The 21395-nt window shown below is 37.9% G+C and overlaps 2 protein-coding genes across 6 annotated transcripts in view; both read left to right on the forward strand.

Moving 5' to 3' along the window:
- The first annotated feature begins 796 nt into the window (after positions 1-796).
- Zbtb6 (zinc finger and BTB domain containing 6) lies at positions 797-7661 on the forward strand. Of its 2 annotated transcripts, none has more exons than XM_004662781.2 (2): positions 797-864; positions 3500-7661. In XM_004662781.2, the coding sequence occupies exon 2, from the start codon at positions 3509-3511 to the stop codon at positions 4781-4783; it is 1275 nt and encodes a 424-aa protein (XP_004662838.2). In that variant the 5' UTR covers positions 797-864; positions 3500-3508; the 3' UTR covers positions 4784-7661. The 2 variants fall into 2 exon arrangements, with proteins under 2 accessions (XP_004662838.2, XP_044997908.1); XM_045141973.1 differs by lacking the exon at positions 797-864 and adding an exon at positions 2372-2391.
- A 1616-nt stretch (positions 7662-9277) lies between these two features.
- Positions 9278-21395, forward strand: part of Rc3h2 (ring finger and CCCH-type domains 2) — a 61328-nt gene continuing 49210 nt past the window's right edge. For 2 of the 4 annotated variants that reach the window (XM_045141823.1, XM_045141824.1), the window contains exons 1-3: positions 9278-9453; positions 17043-17340; positions 20232-20349. In XM_045141823.1, the coding sequence (XP_044997758.1) occupies positions 17110-17340; positions 20232-20349 (349 nt within the window). In that variant the 5' untranslated portion in view covers positions 9278-9453; positions 17043-17109. Of the gene's footprint in view, positions 9454-10465; positions 10582-17042; positions 17341-20231; positions 20350-21395 lie in introns of those variants that run through there. The other 2 variants (XM_004662780.2, XM_045141822.1) reach the window with 2 other exon arrangements.

Raw genomic sequence — 21395 nt, forward strand, 5'->3', positions numbered from 1 at the left:
AGTGAATTCATGATCAACTTGGGGTAGTGAGAGTGCGTCTTTGGGGTGGGGTTGGGAAAGAGAATCGCTTGAGGGTTGGCGGTGTAATCAGTGATAAGAGTATTTATAAGGTGAGTGTGTTACGTTTTGAAGTTAGGCAAAGGGAAAACATTCCCAAATGGGAACCAACTAATTTAGGAACAGTTCGGAATAGAGTCAGAGACGATCAAGTTTCTAAAGGAGTTTTGATGAATAAGGAGAAGGAATACTTTGCATCCATAAGACCCAAGGTTCAGTCACCAGCAATAAATATAAAATATCCTTCTGAGGCTGGAGACAGTGGCTGCCTGTCTTCTCAGCAAGGCACGAAAGTTCGACCCAGCAAGGTGGTTGGGGATGTCAGAGGCCAAAGAGCAGAATCAGTGGTGGAGCTAGCTATATCCAGAGGTTTAGGCCAAATAGCGATGGGACGATGGCTAGGCAGTTCTTAGTTTCCTTCCCTTGGCCACTTTTCAAGTTGGAGACAGCTTGGAGGCTGGGCCCACAAGCCTGTCGGGGATTCTAGTGTTGGTTACTCTTAGCCCATGCTTCACACCCAGTCTCCAATTCAGGTTTTCGGGAGGACTCAAAAGGCTGAACGCCTAGCCCTCCAAAGCTGGGACACAGGACTGGGCTTGCTAGTGTTTGGGCGCCTTTTTTTTTTTTTTTTGTCATTCCAGGAATAAAAGAGGGAAGATCAGAGAGCCTCTCAAGATGTCCTTCCGGGTTGCCGAGGCCGTCTGCGTGAAGAAAATTGGTTGACCCCGGATGTGTTTCCTCCCAGGCAGTCCATTTTCCGGTCCTGGCCGCTGCTGCCGAGGAATTCTTCAAGCGTTCAGCAAGACGGTAAGTGAGGACGGAAGACACCCCGCGAGGCCCGAGGAGGAGCGGGAGTGCGGCGGGGCCCGTCCTCGAGCGGTGCATCGGACGCCGCAGCCCCCCGGGGCCGCAGGGCCTGGGCCGTGACCAGCGCCGCTCGAGACCCGGGCACCATGTGCCCCTCGAGGGAGGGAGGGTGGGAGGCAGGCTCTGGCCGTCTGGGGCTCTCGTCGGGAGTTCCCGGTGCTCCCTGGAGGCTCGTCGATGAGCCAATAGCAACTGAGACGAGGAGTCGCGTTTGTTACTTGATTTTGACTTAACGGAGCCAAATCACATGCTGAAAAAAGGAATTGGAAACGTAAATGTGATGCATATATATAGTCGTATTTGGCTTTTCTCTGGTCAGTGTCGAAAAACATTAATATCTAATTAGTTGGGGCTGTAATAAAAATTAAGTCGAGATGAGTCTACAGAGGAGGTGGGTTAGACAGAAACCATGAAAGGTTTTCCATTCACGTTAAGAACGAAACTCTGTCTTGAAAGGATGTACTTAAGGTTTGTTAGAAACGAGCTTAGAGCCGGGCGTGGTGGTGCACGCTTTTAATTCCAGCACTTGGGAGGCAGAGGTAGGAGGATCGCGGTGAGTTGGAGGCCACCCTGAGAGTATATAGTGAATTTCAGGTCAGCCTGGGCTAGAGTGAGACTCTACCTCAAAAAAATAGAGAGACAAAGAAAGAGATCCAAGAATTTCACCGATCTGGAGTATATTGGCAAGGCAATGTTTACTTCTACAGAAGGGTGCGTGGTTTTAAAGAGTTCAGGCAAGCAAAGCACATCAGCCGGAAATCTGCTACGGTCAAAAAACAAAAAATGCACTTAAAGCAGGCAGGGTCCTGGGACTTACTCAGTTGGAGTTTGGTCTCAATACCACGTAATTGACTATAACATAAAAATGATACAGATTCTAGGGGAACCTAAAGAAGTGGAAGATTTAAGGATCTTTTGCCAAATGCAGAAATAGAAACTTTGGTTAAAGGATTTTTGGCTCCTGGATTCAAGAACTTTAAATTATTTGGGTTTCAAGGACATTTGACTCAGGAAGTGGGGTTTCCCCACAGAATATGTTCCTTCCAAGATCGAGTTTCTTGTTAGCCATCAACCAAAAAGACAGCTTTCCCTCTTATTTCCTCCCTATGTATCTCCCTTCCTTCCTCTCCCACTTCCTCTCCTCCATTCACTCCCTCTCTCATATTCCTCAAAATACTGAAGAGTGTTTTTTGTTTTGTTTTTGTGTTTTTATGTTGTCCGGTAGCAGCTTGGCTGTTGAGATTTTGACATATAAGACTGAGACAGTTTCTTGGACTCAAAGTTTTATTTTAATACTAGCAGAGAGAATCGCAGGGTTCAGGGCAGACAAAAGGGACTCTGATCTGCCTGGTAGGGAAAAAGAGTGAGTTTAAGTCTCTTTCAGGGAGAAGGTGGGGAGGAGATCCTGCCCTGAGCTGCTTGGTGTCTGGGACCTGAGTTGGGGAAGAGGATTGACTCAAGCCTATAGTAAGCAGGTTTCCTAGAACTCCTGTTGAATTCTTTTTTGGGGAAGCAAGGCTTGGGATTTCATTTCTACCCAGAGCCAACAGGTGATAGAAGGGATTTGCTGTTTTTCCTCTCAGCTCAAGTTCTCAAAAGTCTTAGTCAATTACTATAATAGTAAGTAGGCTTTCTAAGATCCCAGTCTAGTCTGGGCATATGGGGAAGGGAAAAGACAACTCTTTTTCTTTTTAATTTTTTTTTTCTGTTTTATTTTATTTATTTATTTGAGAGGGACAGAGAGAGAATGAGGCAGAGAGAGAGAATGAGAATGGGTGCAACAGGGCCTCCAGCCACTGCAAACGAACTCCAGACACGTGCACCCCTTGTGCATCTGGCTAACGTGGGTCCTGAGGAATTGAGCCTCGAACCAGGTCCTTAGGCTTCCCAGGCAAGCGCTTAACCGCTAAGGCAACTCTTAAAGTACGAATTATCAGCAGTGTCTCCATAATTCTAGGCCTGTGTGAGCATGGCTGGGTGGGAGGGTGGAGAGAGGGTTATGAGAGGAGAGTTTCGGGGCCTCTTTATAGTTAGAAGACATTACAGTTACCCAGGTGAACAGGACTAAGGATCTATAATAGTGATGAGCAGTAAGAAGTTTGGTGATTCCATTAAGACTTCCACTCTGGGTTACTACTGAGTTGAGTGTACTTTTTGCTATTGTAACTGTGCCTGTTACTGGTTATTAAAATTACATGCTTATGCTGCCAGGTGTAGTAGCATACGCCTTTAATCCCAGTACTCAGAGAGGTAGGAGGATTGCTGTGAGTTCGAAGTCACCCTGAGACTACATAGTGAATTCCAGGTCAGCCTGGAATAGAGCAAGACCTCGGAAAAACAAAAATTAAAAAAAAAAAAAAATTACATGCATGTAATCCATGTAGTTGTAGAGAAACACATTGTGATTTTCTGGGTTTAGAGATGGTGCTACAGGGACAAATTCACTCTCAGCGTTCAAAGTAGAATTTCTATCTTCTTTTTCTCAATTTTTGTTTGGAGGGATGATTCTTTATCACCACAACCTGAAAAAGCATTATCTATCTTTATGCCAATGCTTGTGCTTTATTTTGTTTAGATTGTGACCATGGCTGCTGAGTCTGATGTTCTACACTTCCAGTTTGAACAGCAAGGAGATGTGGTCTTGCAGAAAATGAATCTCTTGAGACAACAGAATTTATTTTGTGATGTATCAATTTATATTAATGATACTGAGTTCCAAGGGCACAAGGTGATTTTGGCTGCTTGCTCCACTTTCATGAGAGATCAGTTTTTACTCACACAGTCAAAACATGTCAGAATCACCATTCTGCAGAGTGCTGAAGTTGGCAGAAAATTGTTGCTCTCTTGCTACACCGGAGCACTTGAAGTTAAAAGGAAAGAGCTTTTAAAATATTTGACAGCTGCCAGTTACCTCCAAATGGTTCACATTGTGGAAAAGTGCACAGAAGCTTTGTCAAAGTATCTGGAGGTTGATCTTTCTATGAAAAATAACCAACAACACACTGACCTGTGTCAATCTTCTGATCCAGATGTTAAGAATGAAGAAGAAAATTCTGATAAAGACTGTGAGATCATAGAAATTTCAGAAGATAGCCCTGTAAACATGGATTTCCATGTTAAAGAAGAGGAAAGCAATGTTTTACAGTCTACGGTAGAAAGCTTAACATCAGAGGGAAAGGAAATGAACTCACCAGATCTCTCGACGGAAGATATAGGTTTTAAAGAGAATGAAATTTGTATCCTCCATGTAGAATCTATCAGTACAGCTGGTGTAGAAAATGGACAGTTTTCACAGCCTTGTACCTCATCAAATGCAAGCATGTATTTTTCTGAAACACAACATTCATTGATCAATTCTACAGTTGAGAGCAGAGTGGCAGAAGTTCCTGGGAATCAAGATCAGGGATTATTTTGTGAGAATACCGATGCAAATCCTGGTACAGTGAATGAGACTCAGAATCTGGATGAAAGTTTCTCACTGAGGCACCAATGTCCCAGGTGTCCTAGGGGCTTTCTTCATGTTGAAAACTATCTTCGCCACCTTAAGATGCATAAACTGTTTTTATGCTTACAGTGTGGGAAAACATTTACACAGAAAAAAAATCTCAACCGGCACATTCGAGGACACATGGGCATACGGCCCTTTCAGTGTAGCGTGTGCTTGAAGACTTTTACTGCTAAAAGTACACTTCAGGACCATTTGAACATACACAGCGGAGATCGGCCATATAAATGCCACTGTTGTGATATGGATTTCAAGCACAAGTCTGCTCTCAAAAAGCATTTAACCTCTGTTCATGGCAGAAGTGGTGGTGAAAAACTGCCTAGGCCTGATCTCAAAAGGCAGAATGTTTTATAATTGAAATCAGACTTGCTATGTAACCCTTGTATCATGCTGTTAGGCAAGTCTTTCTGTGGAAATGTGGCATTGTTATGTCACAACCTCATCTTTAGGTTTTATTTTTGGCCTGCTTGCACAGGTTGTTTCTGAAGTGACAGTTACAGAGTTGTGGGAGGCACAACCAAGCTGATGGGATTCTGCCTCATCTCACATTATTTGAAAATCTCAGTGCTATGCTTAGAGAATTAGTGTTCTGCTATAAAATATTCTTGATTCTAGTGCAAAATCCAGTATTATTTGCAGATTATTTGTACTCTCTAGGTAATTCATTTAAATGAAAAGCCACCCAACCATTTAGAAACTTAATGTTAGAATGATAAGTTTTAAAACATACTATTCATTGTTGTAAGTTTGAAAACAGAGCTAGCAATTTTTTGTCTTAAGTTTTAACCAGTGCTCTTGGATAATAAACTGAACACCATGGTATTTTAAAATGAAAGAACACAATTCAGATTCACTTGGGAATAGAAGAATCTCTTTAAAATGTTTATTCTTTCTTTAAATGCTTACATTTCTATTAACATTTCATTTCCCTTTTCTTTTTGGTTTTTGAGGTAGGTTCTCACTCTGTCCCAGGCTTACCTGGAATTTACTACGTAGTCTCAGGTTGGCCTTAAACTCATAATGATTTTCCTACCTCAGCCTCCTGAGTGCTGGGATTAAAAGTGTGTGCCACCATGCCTTTCAAATTTCTCTTTTTTTTGACTGCATTTACTATAGTTGGATTAATAACTCTGACAAATGCAAATATAACCCTGTCATAGGCTGAGAAATTTCTTTTCTTAGAAATTCTAGTTGTATCAAAGGTATTGTTTCATTGTCTATGTAAAATGTGATTTTTTCCTTGTAGCAAAATTCACCTTTCTTTTGGGATTATGTTTCCTTAAATTGTAACACATGTATAGATTTGTGTACCAATCAATGCAATTTTGTTACAGAACAGTTTCATAATTTCACCAAGTTCCCTCATGCTGCCCCTTTCTACTCAATCCTTGTTAACTCTGAACCTTCACAATCCTTCATCACTATAATTTGATCTTGCCTGGCAGGACATGTAAGTGGACAGTATGTTCCATTTTAGGATTTTTTTTTTTTTTTTTTTTTTTTTTTACCCAGCACAATGCCTGTCATTTATGTGTATGTCAGTTGTTTATTACCTTTTTAATCTTTAGTTTTTGTTTGAGGTGGTATTCCTGTATAGTCCAGACTAAGCTCAAACTAGAGATCCTTTGCCTCAGCCTATCATGTGTGTTACCATGCTTGGCTCCTTTTTAATTTTATACTGTCACTATGTAGTTTAGCTGTTAGCAGAAGAACAGTCAACTTGAGGGATTACTAGAATTAGTTATGACTTTTTATTTGTGTTAATACAATTTATCATTTGTTGTTTATTGACAAAGAAATTTAATCATTCCAATTTTTATTTTATATTTCTAGAAAAATGCCAAATGCAAAACTATGACTGTGGTTATTTTAGTAATATTTAAGATTGTGTTCTGGCAGACAACTCTAGAATATGTCTAAATATAATTTTTTTGTTATTATAAAGATCAAAATACATTTCAGAACAAACAACCTCACCTGAACACAGGAATTACTTGTGGTAGAGAAGCTCTACCCTATTCATTTTACTTCCAAGCCAGTCTGTTTCTCCTCTGTGTACCTCAGCTTTTTGCAGAATTTCTGCTGTATTTAAATTCTATTGACATTCTTCTGTATTTTAAAATTAATATACTTTGTACTATATAATAATTGTGTGAACATCATTATAAATGTTAAATACCATTTTGTGATACTTTTGTGGGAAAGATATCAGCTAGAATTTTAACTCTACAAGAGACTAAATAATTCCAAATATAAGTTATAACCCAGGCCACTAGTTAATTCACCTGTCCCTGAAGTTTTAATACGTGTGTGTATAACAACTTTGATATTGATGGGTTTTAAGATTACTTCCAGGTCTAAAATTCTATAATTTTATATTCTTTCTGACAATAGAGATAGAGGACAATTTTGTGCTTTTTAAAAAAATACTATTACTTGAGTACTTTGTGGGAGACAAAATTTTTCAAAAACAAATACTGTTTCTTCCACTGCTTAGTTAATGTTCCAGTGCTTAGTTATTTCATTTGACTTAAGGATGGACATTTATTGTGAAAGTATTTCTCTTTGAGAAACAGTTTACATATGATTGAAGTACTTTTGTTATTTTTGCTTAGGTTGTAATTTTGGAGGGGAGCATCGGGTGGGAGGACAGGGTAAAGGTTTTTTTCCTACTATGTTTGATATTTAGAACATTTTGATTGAAGCTGTTTAAATTTTATGTGTGCCTTGTAAGATTGTTGTAAACATTTTTGTGAGCACTTTGAAATACTTGCTTGGGAGGAAAATGTTTTATAAAAGTAATCGTTGTTATTTATGTTATTTATTCCTGTTAAGTAGTACGGAATGACTTCTAAACATTCCTAGAAGCTAGGTATGGTGGCAGATAGCCCTTGGGAGGTAAAACCGTGTCTCAAAACAACAAAAAACAAACATTCCTAGAAGAGATTCTGTTTGCATGATATGTCTGAATTTTCAGGAAAATGAAATCTTTTAGAATAACAGATACTGCAAAATAAAGGGTAGAAGTCATATTAAAATGTTTTTAGCTGTTTTCTGATATGACAGAAAAAGCAGTCTGTTTGGGTTTATTGACTGCATTTAGATAGAAATAATCTTGAAAAGGTAGCTACGGTGTTGTAAGAGAAAATTCTTTCCTTTTTTCATTGGATGTAATTATATGTTTATACAAAAAATAATAAACTTAAGGTGGGAATGGAGAACTTGGATTGTATATTTATGTGAATTTTAAGGAGTTATTTTTCCTGGCTTTTTAATCATTTCAGAACTACTTGCTGGTTCTTTACTATATGTCTGTACTAAAAGGTAGGTAAACAAACAAAAATCACAGTTATCATTGAGTTTATATTCTAGTAGAGATAAACAAATATTAAATGAATGTATGTGGGACTTTGAAATCAGCTTTGGACAAAAAGCAGGGAAGAGGGTGATATAAGTTTTAACATTTTTCATCTTTGGGAAAACTTAACAGGTGTGGGGGTGTGTTCTTGTGGAATGGGAACATACATACAGTAGGTTGGAAATTAGTTGGAAATACTGGATTTGCAAAAGAGTTGAAAAAGTTTGGGGATAGCAGGGCGTGGTTCCATGCCTTTAATCCCAGCAATAGGATGGCAGAGGTATGGGGTTCTCTGTGAGTTGAAAGCCAGCCTGGGACTATGGAGTGATTTCCAGGTCAGCCTGGGCTAGAGTGACACTATTTGGGGGTGGGGGGAGACTTGGAGGTGGGGCACCAGTGAATGGACCTTTTTTAAGATAGGCCCAAGGCTGGCGTCTAGGTGATCCTCCTGTCTCAACCATGATCCTCCTATCACAGTCTTCCAGTTGCAGGGTTCATAGGTGTGTACTGTCACACCTAGCCTATACCCATACAGTTTTAAAGCTCATAGAAGCTAGTTTTTAATGTTCAAATTTATGTGTGGTTTACTTCTACAGTTATTTCTGGTTGTACATTACAGTGGGCAATTAATACCAGTTTCTCTTCAATAAGAATACACTACATTCACCTTTATAGGATTATAAGTAAATGAAATACAAGTAAAACTAAAACATTTTAGAACTATCACCATAGGGCATAGCATATAGTATTGATAGTTTCCTCATTCCTAATCACATTTTGTTTCCTCATTTTTAAGAACAGAAAGAATAATTCCTGCTTTACAGTTGTAAAATCCTTTTATTTGTAATTCCAAAGCATAACAAATTTTTTTTAGTTTTTAAAATTTGTGCTAACAATTTCCATAAACAGACAATATACCATGATCATAATCCCCTCCCACCACTCCCCCTTTTCCCTTTCAAATCAACTTTGAAGTTTAGTGTTTTACATCAGGTAGGCTAATCAGCCATACATCAACGTTTTCATTTGGTTTTGGGTTTTGTAATTTAGTAATTTGAAATTTGCAATTTCATTGCAGGAGAGTAAGGTGGGACGTAAGACAGCTTTATCAGAGTCTGCTCGAAAGGGTAACATGCTTTCAGCATGAGAGCTTCAGCTTGGCTGCTTGGCTCAAGGTTCAGATGAATGTACAGGGAGTTTCCCATAAATCCCTTCGGCTTGCCTAGTCCGCCCAGCGTCTCCCACACTACTGTGGGGCTCTCTCGTCATGTGACGAGGGTGGATTGGCTTCACGGGACAGAAAACTGATGAGCTGTTTAGGTTGCAAGGGTTACTATGCTTCCACTTCCACCTCCCCAACTCCCGGGCTTGCGTAATCTCGCGTGAAGTGGGCAGTATCTTCTCGCGAGAGCTAAGTCGGGATCCCTCCTGGTCCGCCTCCGTGGTGAGGAGGAGGAGAAGGAGGAGGCGGAGGGAGGGAGGAGGAGGCCCCGCCGCGGCCTTCGCCGCCGCCAACGGGGCTGTCCCTGTAGCTCCCGATGGAGTTTGAGGCCCTGAAACCGCCGCCGAGCTCTGCCCCGGCGAGACGAGGCGCCTCCGTCGCCGAGCCACGCCGTCGCGGGGCTCCGGGAAGCGGCCCGTAGGGACCCCGCCCGGGCCCCCTCAGGTAGGGCGGAGGCGGGCACGATGCGGCTGGGGCCCCAACCGGGTACCTGCTCGTTCGAGGTGGGGCGGGAGACCCGGCTCAGCCCCGGGGCCTGTGCACCGTCGCCGCCGGTGCCCCGAGGGTTGGGAACCGAGGGCCGCACCTGGCACTCGGACGGAGCCGAGGAGGCCCCTCTCCGGTAGGGCTTTTTGATGCGAAGCGCAGGGCTCCAATGGCCACCTTCTTTCGACACCGGCCTTGGAGACGCCTCTGACCACTGAGGAACCCACCCTAGCCGAGGCCAGGCTTCCCTGTCGCTTTGCTACTCCAGTTAGTAAGATGGGCTTACGGAGAGGTTCTCTAGATCAGGTCCTGTCTTAGTGATTCCTCTTTTCTGTCCTGGGTCGTCCAAGACCCTAGCGCAGGGATGGTGGAGGCGATCGGAGTGGGGTAAATAGGGACCCTGGCCAAACAATGCCCTGGGAAGGCTTCACCTCCCCGGAGGGATATGGTCAGACCGGAGTGGTTGCACAGGGATGTGACTAGGAGTAATGGTATGAAACACAGCCAGGGAATTCTTCCATGGCTTTCTTTCCCTCTTTCTTCTTATTTTCCTTGGGGAAGCCTCTTGAGGAGACTTCCACCATCTTAGAAGAATGGTAGAAAGCATCTTTGTTTCTCAGAGAAACAGTTGTACTTTGCTCTGTTTAGGCTTTCAGAAAGGAGATGAGAGTAGCTGTCATTTCCATCCTTGAAATCACCAGTTACCAGCAGATACAACCTTAACACCAAACTAGTCTCAGTCACTAACATAAAGTAAATCTAACCCAATGATTTATATGCCCTGTTTTATATTTTTATAAATACCACATGAATTCTTTTTAATTCTAGTATTCTCTAATCTAGGACCTTTAGTAATTTCTGCTCTCCCCCTACCCACTGTGATTAGAGCGACTGTGTACACCAAATAAAGTGCTAAAGTACTATCCTTTTTGTGTAGTCACACGTTTACGTTCCAGTAAAAAAAAAAAAAAAAAAAAAAGAAAGAAAAAACCCACAAAACAACTTTTGAGTAACCTGAGAAAGCTTACGTTGCTACACCTCTAGTGATACAATTTCACCAACAAGCAAAGAAACAAATGTTTGTTGGTGAGTACCATCTTTTTATGGTTAAATAAATAGACTCAATTAAGGCGGTTTTGGCTCATTAAGAGTAGTTATGTGTTCTTCTGTTCCTCATTTTTTATATGGTTAAAAGCTTCACTACTGTTCTGACCTCTCATCCCTATCTTATGTTGTTTACTATACTACATTCAATTCTTGAAGACATAGTAACCACATCCTGTTAAAGGCTTTTTTCCCGTATTGCCATTTTTGTTGCTTTGGAAATTAATATTTTCCAAATTTTAGAGTTTGGAAAATTGCTAGAAGGAAAAATGTCACACATATTTCACTTCACTTTAGGAAAGGCAGGTGTTCTAAGGCAAATAGGGTTTTATTCTTGGAGAATCCAATTGCAGTCCTGTTCAGTAGTGGATCCTTTGAGTGACTCCTGATATGGTGTTACATTATGTTAGCCTCACATGCAAGAAGACTTATGTCTTTTGTTCATGTTTTCATTAATTCACTTTCTGCTTTTGTAATTTGCTGTCTCCTAGTTAACAAAGCATTTTTCTTTACACTTAGAATTTTTTATTCAAAAATAGAATCTCTGTAGTGTACATGGTGGCTATGAGTGCTAATTAACTAACAAGCTTGTAATAAATACTTATATTTTTGGTTTGACTGTGCAAGTTTCACTTCCTAGTGATGAAAAAGAAAGCATGTGATAAAATAAAGTAGGCTGAAAATTAAATTTCATGGTGAAAGTAACATCATTATTATCAAGAGTTTTCTTATTTAATGAAAGCTTTAAGTATGTGACTTACCGTAAAAGTTAGTTTTTATTATTTATAATCTTTAAAAAGTCACCAATATTACTTGATAGCCACATGAGGCAGTTAAGGACTTGGAATGTTGCTAATGTAAATTAAGAAGTGCTCTAAGTATAAAGTATATACCAAGTTTCAAAGACTTACTGCACAATTGCTTTTAATATTTAATTTTATATTGATGCCTGCTGAAATATTTTAGATAAATTCATTTGAATAAAATATACTGCTAAAATACTTTTGATTTATAATTTTACCTATTTCATGACTACCATAATTTTTTTATTTTATTTTATTTTATTTTTTTGAGGTAGGGTTAGACCTGACCTGGAACTCAATTATGTAGCCCATAGTGTCCTCAAATTCATGGGCAATCCTTCTCCCTCAGCCTTCTGAGTACTTAGAGTTAGGAGCTATCATGCTCAGTTTAAAATTTAAAGATTACTCACCACCCCCCCCATGTTTATGCTGGGGATTCAGCCCATGATCTCAAACATGCATTGTTACCAAGCTACATCCTCAGTCTCTTGCATTGAATTTCATTGGACATTGCTTTCAAGAACAGCACTGGTCTTTGAAAAATTAACTGAATGAAAGTAGACATATGGGGCAAAGGATGTGGCTCTGGTAGACTGCTTGTCTAATAGGCACAAGACCTAGTTTCCATCCGAGAAACACAATCTGTTGGTCAATAAATAAATAAGTGTACATATGAAAACCAAAACATTCCTGAAAAGATTATATGGTAATTAAGTTCTCTCTAAAAATAAGCACTCTTCAAGTTTATCCATCACTTAAGCAAAAATTTGTTAGTTAAAATGAAGCTATATAACTATTTTGATATCAGAATAAGTTTAACCTTATAATTGAGAAGTAAAATATCTATTTCATAGCTAAAGCAAAATCACATAATGTAACAGTTTTCAGTATTGCAATTTAGTTCCTTTTTCTCCAAATCTTTTTATTTGATCGTATGCTGAGTTTTAAGAGTTAACCAGTTATTTCTTTTTTATCTGTTTGTTTGTTTTTAAGTTTTAGGTTTCTAAGGTCTTTGATGTCTTAAATATAATTTTGGATTCATCCCCCTTTTTATTTTGCAGTCCTGGATATTAAAATTAGGGGCATCACACATGCTGGGCTTTTTTTTTTTTTTTTTTTTTGAATCACTGAACCATAACCCTAGGAAAGCTAATTATTTTTACTTTTTTCTCAGTTGAGAAGTACTGGGTTAGTTCATTTTAGTAGCTATAGTCCTCAAAGGAAAATGATTGTTTTAATAGAACTGGCCCATAATGCTTATATTTTTATAAACAGAATTATAAATTACTATATGTACACATACACATAAAAGAGAGAAAAGGCATAAACTTTGTTCTGATATTTAAAAATTAAATGTCATGATCCTGAACTGACTGCATAATATGGTAGACTAATAACAGAAAATGAAAGTGCTTCAATGGTATGCAGTGTGTTCTTAATAAAGACGTTTATAATTTGCATCATGTAAGAGATGTCCATAACTCTTCCTATGTCTTTTGCACTCAGCAAGGAATTTGGAGCTTGTGGATTAAGTGAAAATCTGTTAAGGTCTCACCTCCAATTAACCTTTTTTTAGTTTTTCAAGTTAGGGTCTTGCTCTATAGCCCAGGCTAACCTGGAATTCACTATAATTCACTATGTAATCTCTGTATGGCCTTGAACTGGCAGCAATCCACCACTTTCACATCCCAAGTGCTGGGATTAGTGGGCCAGGCCAATTACCCATTCTTGTTCCTATGCTTTATCTTACAGTTTTTCAGTGTCAGAAACTAGTTGTTAGACTTAGTTGATACAGGAATTGGAATTTTTTTTTTTCTCATCGTGGGTATTTAGACTTGTGGACTTTGTTATTTATTTATTTATTTATTTATTTATTTATCATGGCAGATTCTCACTCTAGCACATGTTCACCTGGGACTCATTTTATAGCCTAGGCTGCCCTCAAACTCTTTGACAGTCCTCCAGCTGGCTGGGTTGTGAGGTTTTTAATCCATTTTATTTTAAATGTTTGGGGCATATATTTAATATAGATACCTCAGTTGATAGGAATTTAGATCTCTACTGAGTCAAGTTAAGTCATTAAAATAAGTTTTATAGATTAATATGTTCAGCTCTCCATGGCTCATTTATAGTCTTATTTTTAAAAAATATCATCAAGATAATAGGATATCAATCATTTTTGGTAATGGAAAAATACAAGTTTAAGTTATAGTCCATTTTGAGCTGGACATGGTGGCATACAGCTTTAGTCCCAGCATTCAGGAGGCAGAGGTAGGAGGATCATTTGAGTTTGAGGACAGCCTGAGACTATATAGTGAATTCCAGGCCAGTTTGGGCTAGAGTGAGACCTCACCTCAAAAAAACATTACATTAATGGATTATATATGTTTTTTATGTTTCAGATAATATTTGTCTTATTTGAAGAATCTAGAATTTATTGGTAATACTGAGGAAAATCTTTTCATTAAATTAAAAATTGTACCTAATTGTAGCAGGAAAATATAGTTCATAAATAACTTTGCTGTCAGAATCTGCTATATAGCAGGAAAAATGTTATTGTCAAAGTTTAGTTGTTTTATATTTTAAAGGAGTTAATTTAATTGTTTCTAATAGGAGTTAAACTTCTCACCAACAATGATTAAAAGTTCCGGTGTTCTTATAACCTACAACTTATATAAGGCTGGAATACTTTACTGTTTGAAATACTGGATAGTTTTGGAAAACTAAGGAAAGAGTCTTAGCTCTTTGTTTGCTATTACCTAGCAGCTAATGATACCCAATCCAAAAGAATTAGTATTTCCACACAAATATCCATTTCCAAAAAAATACATCAATTCAATAGTAGGCTTAAAATAAGATTCATTCTTGGGCTGGAGAGATGACTTAGCAGTTAAGAAGAGTGCCTGCAAAGCCTAAGGACACAGGTTCAACTCTCCAGAACCCATGTAAGCCAGATGTACAAGGTGGTACATGTGTCTGGAGTTAGTTTGCAGTGGCTAGGGGCCCTGGTGTGCCCATTCTCTCTCTCACACATAAGTAAAAATGAACTATAAAAACAAATACCTTTAAAAACAAGATTCATTCTTGCTTAGATTTGTAATTCTACAGCCAGAAAACAACATTGAATATGTTAAGTAGTTTCAGAGGGGATTTGCTCACCTGCTTAGTGTTTCATCTCTAAAGTTAGAAGCAAACTAACTAGTTTTCAGATTGTTGACTTAAAATGGCATGGCAATTTGAGAGTAAACTATTAAAGTTAAAATTTGCAAGATTTGGCTAATTTAAAATGAAGACATTAATACTAATATTCAATAATACTCTGCATTAGAGCTTTTTTTTAATTTTTTTTGTTGTTTATTTATTTGAGAGTGACAGACACAGAGAGAAAGACAGATAGAGGGAGAGAGAGAGAATGGGCACGCCAGGGCTTCCAGCCTCTGCAAACGAACTCCAGACGCGTGCGCCCCCTTGTGCATCTGGCTAACGTGGGACCTGGGGAACCGAGCCTCGAACTGGGGTCCTTAGGCTTCACAGGCAAGTGCTTAACCGCTAAGCCATCTTTCCAGCCCATGCATTAGAGCTTTTTGATAAAATTTTATATACAATATGGAGTAGGTTTTGCACAGCAAGACCTGTAATTTGTCTTTACCAAGTGTTTTTTTGTTTTTAAGTCTTGGTTTTGGGGAGCATAAAGGCAAACTAAGGCCCACTAGAATTCTTCATTTATATATTGATTCACTGAGGATTACTTTCAGTTGCATACCTTTTCTCTCCTAAATCTAACTATACTTTAAAGCAGCTAATTTCTTTTTGACTAATATATTTAGCTTTGATGAAGTAAAAATATTGGCTGTTTACCCTAACTAGTTAGATTTCTTGTTCACTTACATAGATTTTGAATTGAAGATTCAGAGGATTCTAAACTAGTGCAGTATAGTTGGATTCTAAATCTTATAGTAAAATTTTGGAACAGATGTTTTATTACTTGTTTTTGTTTTTTTTTTTTTTACATTGCTAGGAATTGAACATAGGGACGTGTGCTAGGCAAGCTTTCCCACCAGTTTGAACAAAGTTTTAAATCTTAGAAATAAGAAAATTCAAGGTGAGGCATGGTGGCTCCCATTTATAATCCTAGCACTTGGAAGGCTGAGACAGGATTGTCACAAATCCAAGATCAACTTGGACTATATTGAGAAATCCTATTTCAACAAAAACTAAATAAATAGGTGCTGGAGAGATGGCTTAGAGGTTAAGCACTTGCCTGTGAAGCCTAAGGACCCCAGTTTGAGGCTCGATTCCAGGACCCATGTATGCCAGATGTACAAGGGGCCGCATGTGTTTGGAGTCCGTTTGCAGTGGCTGGAGTTCCTGGTGTGCCTATTCTCCCCCCCCCCTTTCTCTCTCTCTCTCTCTCTCTCTCTCTCTCTCTGTCATTCTCAAATAAAAATAAACAAAATATTTTAAAAAATAAGAAATTTAAATAATTCTCTCTCATTTATTTTTATACTTTTATTTTCAGTTTAAAGTCCTGTGTATACATAGCTCTACCCAAACAATAATCATTGCAAAGATAGAAATTTTATAGTTTGCTGTTTTTTCTACTTAAAATTATTAGATGTAACAATGTTTTATTTTTTATGGTTTACTTTTGTAAAACACTTATTGGACCTGACAGGTTTCGCTTATACATAAATATATGTCTCACTAAGTGATATAGTTGTGTCAAAAGTATTATAATAGATGCTGGGCATGGTGGCACACACCTTTAATCCCAGCACTCGGGAGGCAGAGGTAGGAGAATCACTGTGAGTTCGAGGCCACCCTGAGACTACATAGTTAATTCCAGGTCATCCTGGGCCAGAGTGAAACCCTACCTCGAAAAACCAAAAAGAACAAGTACTATAATAGAATACAGTTTTTTAAGCAATATTATATGTTTTGTTTTGGCATCATACTTTGTGGTCAGTATTATTCTTTTATTTCTAGACAGACAGCTCTGTCATTAGAATCTTCTCATGTGAGTGGATTTTCAGTGCCTTAGCCCCTGAGTAAGTCCTAACCATAGATTTCCTGTCTCAAGTGCCAAAGCTGTTTTCTTAACACTTGATGACTGTATTATTTTGTTTTTCTTGTGGTGCTGTAGATTGAACCAAGGGCTTCCTGCATGCTAAGCCAGTGCTGTATCACTGAGCTTTTCCTCTAGCCCCTATAGTATTGCTTTAGTCAACATTTTTAAGCTAGATCATAATATATGTGGGGGTAGTAATTATCTAAGAGGAACATTTAACAACACAAAACAAACAAACAAAATTCCTTCTATTAGTGCAAAGTAAATTTTTTTTTCTAAAAATGGAATGTGAAAGATGGGGTTGTTTCTGGTCATCAATCAAAATACATAAAAAATAGGATGAATATTACATGAGCCACCAATAGAGATTAATAAAAAGAAATACTATAGATTATTACTGGGCAGATTTTCAGAAATTAAATACAGTAAGTGGGTATTTTTTTCAAAGAAATCAAAAGCATGTGAGATATTTAGAAAAATTCAGATTCTGGAGCTATGGTGGTGGACATCAGCACTTAACTTTAAAAATGAATGATGAGTATATGTTAATTCTTACTTTTGTCCATTTGCAGCTTACAAAACACTACACAGCAAAATAATGATCTGCTAGACTGCTAACCCGAGCATCCAGCTTCCACAATGCCTGTGCAGGCAGCTCAATGGACAGAATTTCTGTCCTGTCCAATCTGCTATAATGAATTTGATGAGAATGTGCACAAACCCATCAGTTTAGGTTGCTCACACACGGTTTGCAAGACGTGCTTGAATAAACTTCACCGAAAAGCTTGTCCTTTTGACCAGACTGCCATTAACACAGACATTGATGTGCTCCCTGTCAACTTTGCACTTCTGCAGTTAGTTGGAGCCCAGGTAAGCGTTCAGTATTTTACTTAGTAACTAGTGATCATCAAACTTAGTTCATTAAGAAATACAAAACATGTTTAATGATAGCTGAAGCCTAAAAAATAAATATTAGTATATTTACTTTTAATGTATTTTCTTTAAAAGATATTCTCAAATGAGGTCAGAAATTATATGAGTGATTTATTTGAAGAATGAAAAATATGTGTACGCAAGTATTTATTCAGTAGGTCTTGTGAAAAAAATATAATCAAAGATTTTAATAGAAGCCAGCCAAACAGAACACTTAGGTTGAGATTTTTATAAAAGTGTCAGTTGATAGGACATTATAAATCATCCTAATATATACAATTGGATATTATAAGTTAGAAAATGAACTCTACAAGAGTACCTGTAACAAATTCTAAAGTTCTTTTGTTTTCTTTTAATATTTTATTGATTTTTTATTACAAACAGTGAGTGAGTAAGTATGGGCACCCAGGCCTTCTGCCACCACAAACAAACTCCAGATGACTGTACCACGCTGTGCACCTGGCTTTATATGGGTACTGGTGAACTGAACCCAGGCTGTCAGGCTTTGCAAGCAAGCACCTTCAACTGCTGAGCAATCTCTGCAGCCCAAATTCTACAGTTTCTTATGCATGTATGCTGTATAATGAATATTCATGTTATATCATTGTACTGAATTGTAGCAAATTATGCAATAATTTTCACTTACTGAGGGCCTATTTAATGTTATACATGATAGTAAATAAATAAATAAATTATAGTAAATGTTTACCATCTATTATTTCTGATTCTTAGCTCTTTAGATACTTATCCATACTTTGCAATTGAAATTCTAAAGCTCATGCATTATATGTTAAAGCAAGAAAGTAGTAGGTGGGCCTGGTGGTACATGCCTGGAAGCTGAGCACTCCAGGCAGGATGAAATCAAGTTCATTGCTAGCATGGCCTTTGTAGCGAAACTTGGTCTTGAAAACAATGTAGAACAAACAAAAAAGAACCAAAAGCCAAACATTAGTTCCAAGGTTTTCTTGGTTTATGAGAAAATTTTCGACTTAGTAGAAAGTCCATTAATTTATTACTGCATTTTCTTAGTACTTTGGTATTTGGAACTTTTCCTTTTAAAGCACAAAAATGTATTTTCACTGTTTATAATCATGTTATACACTCTCAAATCAAGTTGCAGCCATATAAATAGTGCCATAATTTAATGAGCAACATGTTTTTCTTAATATATCATAAAGTAAAGCTGTGTCTTGCAAATGGTGGTATTTTAAGTTCCAATAAAATACATGGACGTGGGCAGGAGAGATGGCTTAGTGGTTAAGTGCATGCCCGTGAAGCCTAAGGACCTCTGGGTTTGAGGCTCTGTTCCCCAGGACCCCACATGTATACAAAGTGGTACATATATCTAGAGTTCATTTTCAGTGGCTGGAGGCCCTAGTGTGCCCATTCTTTCTCTATCTGCCTCTTTCTTTCTTTGTCACTCTCAAATGAATTAATAAAAATAAACAATGAAAAAAGAATTTTTTAAAAATACATGGACTTTTTCCAATAGTACTGTCATTTATTTGCTATAGGTCAGGTATTGTGTTAATGATCCTTTTAAATAAATGTATTATCTTATTTGTTCCTTATGATAACCTATAGACCTATATAAGACCTATATATTTTAACTTCTTTCTCTTCAACTTTGTCTCTCACTATCTCTGCTTATGTTGGCTTCATATCCAGTTCTCATATATGCTCTACATATTACCCCAGGGCTTCCCTCCTAAATGTTCTCAAGGAAGCTCGTCCTGACCACTAATCCCATTTATGTTTGCTCAATAGTTTTTTAAATTTATTTTTGTTTATTTCTATTTATTTATTTGAGAGAGACAGAGAGGAGAGTGGGTGCACCAGGGCTTCTAGCCACTGCAAAGAACTCCAGATGCGTGTGCCCCCTTGTGCATCTGGCTAACATGGGTCCTGGGGAATCGAGCCTGGAACTGGGGTCCTTAGGCTTCACAGGCAAGCACTTAACCGCTAAGCCATCTCTTCAGCCCTGCTCCATAGTTTTTATGGATCACCTTCAAAGATAATATATATTCATGTATTTTTTAATTTATTGACTGCCTCTTGTCTCTGTAGAACTTAAACTCCATGGGGTAAAACATTTTCTCTTTTGTTCACTGATAGTAGGCACATGATAAACACGCCATATGTATCAATATTTGTTGAATTAAATTGAACTTTTATGACAACAGTGTGAAACATGAATATTCACCTGCATTTTTTGAATGTACAAGTTGATATGGAACAATTAAGTAATTTTTCTCACAGTCATAGAAGTATCCATGTTACATTTTCCACTTTGTGTGGTACTGGTGATCAGATCCAGAGCTTTGCACTTGTTGTTTGGGAACTACCACCAAGCTATATTCTCAGGCCCCTTAGGTTCAAATTTTATTGAGAATAATGTCTTGTAATGCTTACATTCTAGCAAGGAAGGAAATATTAAGAATTATAAAATTAATAGCTAAATAATATTACAAGGAGATGCTAATAATTGCTATGGGGGGTGTGAGTCCCTGACTTTCCCTCCTGCTTTTAATTTTGAAACACTTCTAGGCTTAAAAAGAAGTTAAAAGGAAGTATCCAGAGCACTGTGTAACTTTCTACAACTTCCCCCTAACATTAACATAATTCATGATTCTAACACAGTTATCAACTCTTAAAATATTAGCATTGATATACTATGAACTTCCTGTTCTAATTTAATTTTTACTTAAATGGCATTGATGTATTATTTCTGTATTATATTATAATTTTATATTCACCAAGAGTATCAAGTATGTAAATAACAGTTGCAAGGACTGTATGAATATATTTCTCTTATTTTTCTTTTTCAGGTTCCAGATCATCAGTCAATAAAGTTAAGTAATCTAGGTGAGAATAAACACTATGAAGTCGCAAAGAAATGTGTTGAGGATTTGGCACTATACTTAAAACCACTAAGTGGAGGTAAAGGTAAGTTTATAAAAATCATTTTGGCCTGCAGAGATGGCTTAGTGGTTAAGGTACATGCCTACAAATCCTAAGGACCCAGATTCTATTCTCCAGGTCCCACGTAAACTTGATACACATGGTGTTGTGTGCTTCTGGAGTTTGTTTCTAGTGGCTAGAGGCCCTGGCATTCCCATTCTCTCTCACTCCCTCTCCTTGTCTCAAATAAATAAAAATAAGTCTTAAAAAAATAAACCTTTAAAGCTGGGTGTGCTGGTGCACGCCTTTAATCCCAGCACTCGGGAGGCAGAGGTAGGAGGATTTCCGTGAGTTCGAGGCCACCCTGAGACTCCATACTGAATTCCAGGTCAGCCTGGGCTAGAGTGAGGCCCTACCTTGAAAAACAAAAATAAATAATCCTTTAAAAAATAATTTTTACTAGTAAGACTTGTTAAATGTTGAGTGTTTACAGTGGTCATGGTTACCACCTTCATGGGAGCCCATAGTCTTTGGGGGATGGATTTTCAAATGTAAGTAATTATCTTAAGTGTTAAGGATCTTGAAGTGGAGTGGGTTTTACAGATTGTGAGGCAGGGTGTTGGAATGGTAGTACTTGTGGTCTTAGTGCTTTTGAGATCGTGATCCCAGCATCTAAGAGAATTATAGCAAGGAGATCAGTATTTTGAGGACATCCTGAGCTACATAGTGATTTTGAGGCCAGTTTAGGCTACAGACCCTAGCTCAAAGAAAAGTATAGAGATAGGGAAGGAGACAGGGCTATACTTGAAGACTTGCTGCAAAAGGGAAGAATAATAAATAAAAGATGTTTACTTATTTTTAAAATGGAGGAAATGACAGCATATTTGATTTTTTTTCTTTGGTAATAGAACTGAATAAACAAACAAACAAACAAAAAGGCCTCATGATGAGGAGAGGAGAGAAATTCTAAGCAGTGTCCCTGAGTGAAATTTAGAAAACATTAATTGTTACTTTTTGGTTAAAACTTATAATCATCTTTAATTTATATCTCCAAATGCGTAAGTAAAAATGGAGAAATGGAGAGTAGACTA

The sequence above is a fragment of the Jaculus jaculus genome, chromosome 1, assembly GCF_020740685.1.
Source record: "Jaculus jaculus isolate mJacJac1 chromosome 1, mJacJac1.mat.Y.cur, whole genome shotgun sequence".
Taxonomy (NCBI): Eukaryota; Metazoa; Chordata; class Mammalia; order Rodentia; family Dipodidae; genus Jaculus; species Jaculus jaculus.